The sequence below is a fragment of the Micropterus dolomieu genome, linkage group LG01 (assembly GCF_021292245.1).
Source record: "Micropterus dolomieu isolate WLL.071019.BEF.003 ecotype Adirondacks linkage group LG01, ASM2129224v1, whole genome shotgun sequence".
Lineage (NCBI taxonomy): Eukaryota > Metazoa > Chordata > Actinopteri > Centrarchiformes > Centrarchidae > Micropterus > Micropterus dolomieu.
Genome location: NC_060150.1, coordinates 18288151 through 18296970, shown reverse-complemented (window position 1 = coordinate 18296970; position 8820 = coordinate 18288151). Strand labels below are relative to the sequence as shown.

Genomic DNA, 8820 nt, shown 5'->3' with positions numbered 1-8820 from the left:
AAAAGTCATGTCATGTCCATTAAAAAAGTGGAAGGTATTTACTCTACAGTGTTTGCCGATTCATTTGGAGGCTGTTTGTGACTTTCCTCTGTGTAATTAGTTGTATGAGGTACTCAATTACATTTGGAAGGAAGCTCAGAAGGGCTACATTCTGCACCTGGTATATGACCATAGGGCTTGATATAATTTATTGGACAATGTGATCTTGAGATTACAGTAATCCAATCCAAGTTTAGATGCGACAGATATTAAATTTTGGAAATGTTTTGGCTGCAATTACATCAGTTTTATAGCACTGTTTTTGAATGTCTTCATGTTTTATCTTACAGGACAGACGACTCAGAGAGGAGCCTTCAGTCAAAATGGCTGAGCGCTACGACTGTACAGAGTGTAAGGAGACCTTGTATGGGACAAAGTACATCCTACAGGATGACAATCCGTACTGCATTAAGTGCTATGAGACACTTTTCTCCAACATCTGCGAAGTGTGCCAGTTACAGATTAGCTGCACAAGCAAGGTAAAATCTTGAACCTATATTCAGGCTTGCTTAAAACGCAATCTCAGGTTTAATTCATTTGTTCTTTTTCATTATTAAAAGAAACCATTAATTTCTGACAGAAAATTGTCACTGGGTATAACCTTACTTGTTGGCCATAAATAGCGGCATTTCATCCACCACTTTGATCCAGACTGAAATACATAAACAACTATTTGATGGATTGCTTTACAATTTGGCTCAGACATTCATCTCTCCTTCAGGATGAAGTGTAATAACTTTGGTGATTCCCTGACTTTCAATCTAGTGCCATCATCAAGTCAAAATTTCACAGTTCTTTGGTTTATGGCCAAATATCTGCAAAACTAATGGCATTCCCATGAGCCTCAGCTGTACAGTTATCAGAATAATTAAGTGGGAATTTTTATTTGAAATGTATATTGATATTTTAATTCTGCCGTTGTTGAAACGTTTTGACCAGAACAGGCAAATGCAGCAACTTCCTCAGTCTTCCTCCGGTTTCTAACAAAAGCTACCATTGTCTTGTTTCATTGACTCTGCAGGATCTGTCCTACAATGACCGCCACTGGCACAGCGAGTGCTTCCTCTGCTGTAAGTGCAACCGATCTCTGGTGGAACGGCCTTTTGCCACCAAGGATGACATGGTAATGTGCATCGAGTGCTACAGCAACGAGTACTCTGCCAAGTGCCATTCATGCTTGAAGACCATCATGCCAGGTGAGGAGGACATTCTCACAGAGACAGTGTTCACCAGTTTAAGGTTATACAAGCAAAGATTGGGTCAGTAGCTAAAGGATGGATAAATCATTGCATTTGGAATGATACAGTTAGCTTTAGCGATTAGGTGATGCTAGTGACTGACTACTTTTATTTCTGTATTTTCTCTCTTGATTGCTATGCTCCTATTTCCATTATTTTCATAATTTTAATCAGGTTAGAAACACTAAGGTGATTTAAATAGCCCAAATATGTACACACTTATAAAATCAAAACAACACCAAAATCAAAGGTGTACAAGAAATGGCAATAGGCGTTTTGGTAGCCTACAAAACTTAATGTACAAAGTGTATTTTCTAGGTCTTAGATGAGACATAATTTGCTTACAGAGCTCAAACAACATCAGCAAAATGCTATTAGCTGTATATGTTGAGGTTAATTGGAATGCCAGTAGGATAGCGGGGACTACTGTACATGTAATTATTGAAGTAGACATAAAAACACAGATGATGTGGTCAATCGAGATGTCCCAAAAAGTGTGATAGCGTAATATCTTTAGTGAGTTAGAGATTGATTGCATGCTGATGTGCAGGTTAAAATGAAATCACGACATTTGCTGGCATGAAAACGCCTGTCTTCATTCTCTTTCCCTCCCTCTCTCTTTCTCTCTCAACCCCCTCCACGCAACAGGCTCTAAAAAGATGGAGCATAAGGCCAACAGTTGGCATGAGAATTGTTTCACCTGCAACCGTTGCCAGCAGCCCATCGGCACCAGGAGCTTTGTGCAGAAGGACACCAACAACTACTGCCTGCCCTGCTATGAGAAGCAGTTTGCCCAGCAGTGCTTCCAATGCAAGAAGGTAAAGCAACACTCTGTGATTCACTTGTATCAATGGTCATGAGAGGCTTTGATTGCATTTGTATTTTGTAGTCGTCTCCAGCAGCTATCAATGAGTAGTTTTGCCTTTAAAGTAGATTGGTAATCAATCATTCTCTGGAAGTGCAAGTGATTTTGTTTGTGCTAAATGCTTGTGAGGTTGCAGCAAGGTCTCTAATGAGCAATTCCTCTATCCTTGAGAGGACAACAAGATCAGTATTCTGTTTGGGAGGCATTTAAGTTTTAATAAAAAATGTTTAACCTGTCCTGCCCAGCAGCCTGGTACAAAGTATGAGGAGCTGGACACCATGTTGTGCCAGATAGATTTTACTTCAACAAGAGAGTTAATATACTCCTTTGTCTGTTTTATAATTAAAATAAGTGGGCATGGGGCACAAAGACACATTTAAGTTAACCATGAACTATGATTGTTCCCTTAGACATCCAATGGGTAGCTTTATGAAACCCAAGGAGTATTTGAATGTATTTCATATTAAAGTTGAAATATTTCAGATGTCTTGTACGCCATTTTAGTGTTCCTGTAATGAAGCCAGGCTTGCTCTCATTAAACACATGGGATTTTGACTGGAATTTAAAATTAAGTTCTGTGCTCACCGGGACTGAGTTTTATTAGTGCAGTTATGAAAAGACATACAGTGAAGGAGATGTGTATGGTCTATAACAGCTATGGGCAGGAAACAGATGGTTAAGCCAGCAGGCATTTGAGGCATCTTTTTGTGCTAAAAGCTTATGTGAGACAGCAGTCATCTGACTCGGCCAGTAACAGCAGAAATGACAAATTAAGCAGTATATGGGTTTACATACATGCACAGGAGCTCTGCATCTTCAGAGACATCTGCGGGCAGTTTAACACCAGCAGTCCTTTTGTAATGTCAGATTTTCCAGGCAGAGGAGACCCAAACGCAGATCTAAGTAAAAGACAATTTATTCAAAGAGATTGAGCGGGGAAGTCAGGAGTTAGAGAAAGAGGCTCCCTTCCAGATCCAGGGTAGGGGGAAATCCGAGGTTGCTGCAGGCGGAACTGAGAGCTTTCTGGCTGGTGGTTGCTGAGGCTTGATGGAGGTCTTCTGAGACAGAGAGAGACAACAGGTTAGACCATCACAAGGAAACAATAATTCAAAAGGCAAGACAGATTCTGAGGCTGGCTGGGGCTGACACAACATAGATGTGACTACTCAACAATCCAGCAGGGACTGGATGTTTGAGCCTCCTATCTAAGCCGTGGCTGATTATGGAACAGAGGTCAGGTGCGCTGATGAGGATGAGTCTCAGGTGTGAGCAGAGCCCGCAGCAGACACGCACCCAGCTCCCAGACTGGAAAGAGAGAGAGCCAAGCAGAGACATCATCCATCCATCCATCCATTGTCAAGCGCTTATCCTGCGTACAGGGTCGCGGGGGGCTGGAGCCAATCCCAGCTGACATCGGGCGCAAGGCGGGGTACACCCTGGACAGGTCGCCAGTCCATCGCAGGGCCACACATAGACGAACAACCACTCACGCTCACACTCACACCTAAGGACAATTTAGGGTAACCAATCAACCTTGCCTGCATGTTTTTGGACAGTGGGAGGAAGCCGGAGCACCCGGAGAGAACCCACGCAGACACGGGGAGAACATGCAAACTCCACACAGAAAGGCCGGGGCAACCGGGATTTGAACCCACAACCTTCTTGCTGTGAGGCAACAGTCCAAGCAGACACAGACAAACAAAAACACAAACAGGCTCACAACATGCACTCCATACAACATTCACAACACTCACACCAAGCTCACAGCCGGGGCCTCATGACATGCAAATAGCAAACCGAACTCTGCAACATCTACAAACTGGTACTAACTGGGCTGCTGGTTGCTATGGAGAAGAAGCCAGTCAGAGCTAAAAATGAAAGCATTAAACACCTTGTGGTGACATACTTGTTGAATTCATCCAAAATTCAGTCAAAACCTGAATTAATTTATTCTAAATGATTGGTTATTGAATGCTTCTGGCTGAAATGCGCACTGTAGAGGTGTTCAGCAGGCTCCATGTATGAACAAATCTTTATCAACGTGCTCAGCTGATGATACTGTATCACTATTGTCACTGACTGAACCAGTAGCTTTTAGCAGTTGAGCTCCTCACCAAGTGCTCTGTTGTCAGCTCAGTTGTGCTTCACAGTACTTCCTAAAAGCTTACTAAAAGGCTGATGAGTGACGTACTGACGTATATTTGAACGGTGATGTGACTGCTTAGCTTAGGTGAAAACAGTAAATGAACTACAGCAGTACAGAACTGATGAATGATTAATTTAATCATGTGAATAGGCTATATGACTTCATGATGTTGATTTTGACCTGAAAAATTTTGCGTCAAGGTCCACTTTCTATCCTTTTACAGAACTTTCAACCTTATCTTGTGGTTTTCTTCAGTGGTTGGAGTTTGCTGGCGCCAAAGACGCTTGAACAAAGACAGATCTCCACTCTGTATCCCAAAATTGTGCTATCTTCATGACAACTAAGCAAACTCCATCTGCTGATGAAGAACATGAAATGCTGTTGAAAGCTCTCGAAAAAGCTAATAAATGGGCCTTAATGACTAAACAACATATTGTATTTTTTTATTAAGTAAACTTTAATGTTTAACACCTGACACTTTTGACAATATAAATGACGTATGACGCCATATCCCTCAGCCCATCACCACTGGAGGAGTGATCTACCACGACCAGCCCTGGCATAAGGAGTGCTTTGTTTGCATCGCATGCAAGCAGCAGCTTGCGGGCCAACGGTTCACCTCTCGGGATGACTTCGCCTACTGCCTTAACTGCTTCTGCAACCTGTTTGCCAAGAAATGTGCTTACTGCACCACCCCAATTAGCGGTACAGTTTAACCTGCACTTCTAGGAGTTGGGAGTTGTGTCAAGTTATTAGAACAGATCCTTTTATCAGCACAGAAATCAAGCTTTAAATTAAATCTGGGCAAATCAAACATATTAACATAAACTTGTTTTAAAAACCCACAATGTACATAAAAAACAGTAAATTGCTGAATTTAGCTTGCTGCTAGTGAAACCATTTTGTTACCAGCCTTTATACTGCAGTGATGTCAGGTTTGTTGATGTTTCAGCGAAGATATTTGTTTTTTTAAATCAGACAGGCATGTCCAGTGTAGCCTCTAAATTAACCCACCCACATCTCTGATTCATTCAGTGATTCAGTCTGATTTTCAGGCTAGGTTTATTCTCCATAAACCACTAAATAATTCCAGTAAGCCAGTATGGCTGCTAATACTGTTTACAGGTTAACACAAAATCTGTATAATTAAAACACTAGGGAGAAATGAATCCCTTTAAAGGGCTGCTCCAGGGATTTTGTGTTGTACTTTCATAAGGTATAACTTGCAAGAGACATTTTTTAAAAATGTAATGGACATAATCAAAGTAGCAGAGGCCCAGATAATTGTTCAAGCCCCAAAACATTTCCCACAGTGCATTTCGGCAGTGTATTTCACTTCCCCTGCTGGTGAAGGTTCATGTGTTCGCATTCCTACTTTGTAAACACAAGCTTTGTGTTATACATTTGTAGTCTCCAAGCTGAGAAATGTGACTTCACCAGGCTTATTTTCTTCCTCCAGAGCCACAGATGGACTGTTTTCACAGACTGAGTAACGTAAAAATAAAGTGAACTTAATGTGTAAGTTAAAGCTGCAAGCAGTGTTGGGCGGGCCCTTGCACGCAACGTCCTATGTCATGGCGAAGCGCAGAACTTCGGCACCACACCACCCCCATGCCGTTAACTGCAAACTCACAAGTTTAACAACATGACTTCATCAATGTGTTATGGGCTTTCTGGGACAGTTCTGAAGTTGATATGTCAAACCTGCTCGGAGTAGTACATTACAGCGTAAAACGTGTCATTTCCTGTTGTCAGCAGGTGGCATTATGACTTTGAGTGAATACTGGCATATGGATGTGTTCAGGGCGGGACTCGTACAATGTATTCCAAATTTAGTACAGATGTGAGCATGTAGACTGAAGTTACAATGGCGAATCATCGATTTAAGACGCCACGCCACAGGCACGGCATTCCACCAAAACTCCCCGTTCACACAACTTTTAATCATCAATGGGTTTAGAGTGCACAGCACAAATCTTAAGTCGGTCAAACGAGATCCCTAGGAGGAGTTACTTAAAATACAAAGTGTGTAAATCGCCAAAAATGACCATTAAACCCAAAATGGCCGACTTCCCTGTTGGGTTTGGGCAATGGCTCCCAGAGGCTTTCTTGCTTTCTTACCACAGAAATTTCGTACATGTAGGTGAAACTTAGTACGGGTGCGTCAGAATTTGCTACGCGCTTCGGATGCTGCATGAAGGCGTTATACGTCACTTCCTGTGTCCCCTTTGTGGCGCTACATAGCACTTGGCGCTATGACTAGAAATAAATATTGGCATATAGATGTGTTCGGGGCGGGACAGTTATCAAGCACGTAAAGTTTTGTGCAGATGTGAGCATGTACACTGAAGTTACAACAACTTCCTGTGTCATGGCGAAGAGTTGATCTTTGACGCCACGCCACGGACACGCCCATCAATGAACTCAGAGATAGCACAACTATTCATTGTCAATGCCTTTAGAAGGTACAGCAGAAATTTGAAATCGATCTGACTAAATCCCTAGGAGGAGTTTGTTAAAGTACGAAGTGTGTAAATCATCCAAAAATGGCCGTAAAATTCAAAATGGCCGACTTCCTGTTGACTTTAGGGTATGGGTTCTTGAGGCTTTTTTGTGCGTCTTGATATGATACATGTCCCCAGAAATTTTCGTACATGTAGGTTGAACGTGAACGAGGGGATAATCTTTTCCAATTTTCTAGGTGGCGCTAGCAAGTCATTTTGCCACGCCCATGCGCGAAACCCATAAAATACGAAATTTTTCACCAGTTCTGACATGTTTGCAAATTTTGGTGAGTTTTCGAGTATGTTTAGGCCCCGTCAATGGAGCCTACTTTGCAGAAAAAAAAAAATATATATATATATATATTATTAGCAAATTAGCAAATTCAATAGGGACCTCGCACGGTCGTGCTCGGGCCCTAATAATCTTTACAAATTCAATAGGGACCTCGCGCGGTCGTGCTCGGGCCCTAAATATATAATCTTAGCAAATTCAATAGGGACCTCGCACGGTCGTGCTCGGGCCCAAAAAAAAAAAAAATAATCTTAGCAAATTCAATAGGGACCTCGCACCGTCGTGCTCGGGCCCTAAATATATAATCTTTACAAATTCAATAGGGACCTCACACGGTTCGTGCACGGGCCCTAACAAGGGAAATAACTGTTACACTGCTGCATACTTTTGGTCACAGATTTAACAGAAACAAAAACGCTAACAAAAATGTTATTGTGTTGTTAAAAATCTTAATTTGTCCAAAAATACTGAATAAAACAAGGTGAAAACACAGCACATATAGCAACATAATTTTGGGGAAGATCTTACAAGGAGACATAGCACTAATGACACCTTTAACATGGACTGAACCTTTCTGCATCCTGTGCATCCAATCACCATCAGTTACAGCCTGTGTTATTACATTACAGAGATCATAAGACTGTTGAGCTCATTTTATTCCCTTTGCAGGTCACTCAAGGCTCCTCTTTGTTGCTTTTGTCTCAGGTCTCGGGGGCAGCAAGTACATCTCGTTTGAGCAGCGCCAGTGGCACAACTACTGCTTCAACTGCAAAAAGTGCCACGAGTCTCTGGTCGGTCGAGGTTTCCTGACGTGCAAAGATGACGTCCTCTGCCCCAACTGCGGCAAAGACTTCTGAGTGATTTTCAAGCTGGAAAATAGTCAAAGAGCACTAGCATTCTCCTAACCTGAGCTTTGTTGCGCGTTTTGTATCATGTATTGGCTTCATAAACATTAACCTTTTCTTACTGCTGAGGTCTGCATGATGAAAGTCTGTTTGTGGCATCAAAATAACCTTTTTAATAGATATTTTAGAGCATAAGTAAAGTTGTTTTAATAGGTGGCACTGTGATGGCAATTGTTCTTAACAGAGTTAATATAATACTACTGATGCTGTTTATTCTAATTAGATAAATTATGTTTTAATGAAATCTGTCAAGCATAATAAAGATTTTTTGAATTTGATAAATGCTTATTGGCCATCAGTGATTCAATTTGTCTGGGAAACAAGCTGAGTCAGTTCAGTTCAGTCTTTGTCAAAGGAAAATGTGCATTTAAGCCATCATATTGTAGAACAAACGTAAATAGCATGAATAAACTACTCAAGTCTGTTGGTTAAAAATATAAGTATCACATTGGAATAACACTGTTAAAAGTACTATAATCAATGCAAAGGTAAACTGTGCCCCTTTCTAATAATTAAGTTGTAGGTAATGGCTTTATCATTAACTAACAGATTTCAGGTTGTGAAAAAGAAACATAAGCTGGTGTGTATGCGTTCTATTTGGTAATAATGCAGTTATAGATGTTGGTAATCAATAATAAATGCTAATGGATTTCCCACTTATTATTAAACCACCAAGTCTGCAGGTATAAACGCTAATTTTGATCATGAAGTGAAGATGTTAATAAATGGGTTTTGGTACAGATAATTTACAGCCCTTTTCTAGAAATGAGTCTAATCAATCTGGCAACCCCAAGTTGTTGTTAATTAGGGCCCGAGCACGACCGTGCGAGG

The 8820-nt window shown here is 41.2% G+C and overlaps 1 protein-coding gene across 2 annotated transcripts; it reads left to right on the top strand.

Annotated features, from left to right (window-relative positions):
- The first annotated feature begins 362 nt into the window (after window positions 1-362).
- LOC123970822 (four and a half LIM domains protein 2-like) lies at window positions 363-8232 on the top strand. Of its 2 annotated transcripts, none has more exons than XM_046049146.1 (5): window positions 363-518; window positions 1061-1235; window positions 1926-2095; window positions 4807-4993; window positions 7790-8232. In XM_046049146.1, exons 1-5 carry the CDS (start codon window positions 363-365, stop codon window positions 7939-7941), a joined length of 840 nt encoding a protein of 279 aa, XP_045905102.1. In that variant the 3' UTR covers window positions 7942-8232. The 2 variants fall into 2 exon arrangements, with proteins under 2 accessions (XP_045905102.1, XP_045905112.1); XM_046049156.1 differs by having other exon boundaries at window positions 1061-1239; window positions 1924-2095.
- The last annotated feature ends 588 nt before the right edge of the window (window positions 8233-8820 follow it).

Coding starts and splice junctions, on each gene's coding strand:
- LOC123970822 (XM_046049156.1), top strand. CDS start 363: ATGGCTGAGCGCTACGACTGTACAGAGTGTAAGGAGACCTTGTATGGG. Junction 519..1,060: donor AGATTAGCTGCACAAGCAAG/GTAAAATCTTGA, acceptor TTGACTCTGCAG/GATCTGTCCTACAATGACCG. Junction 2,096..4,806: donor AGTGCTTCCAATGCAAGAAG/GTAAAGCAACAC, acceptor CATATCCCTCAG/CCCATCACCACTGGAGGAGT.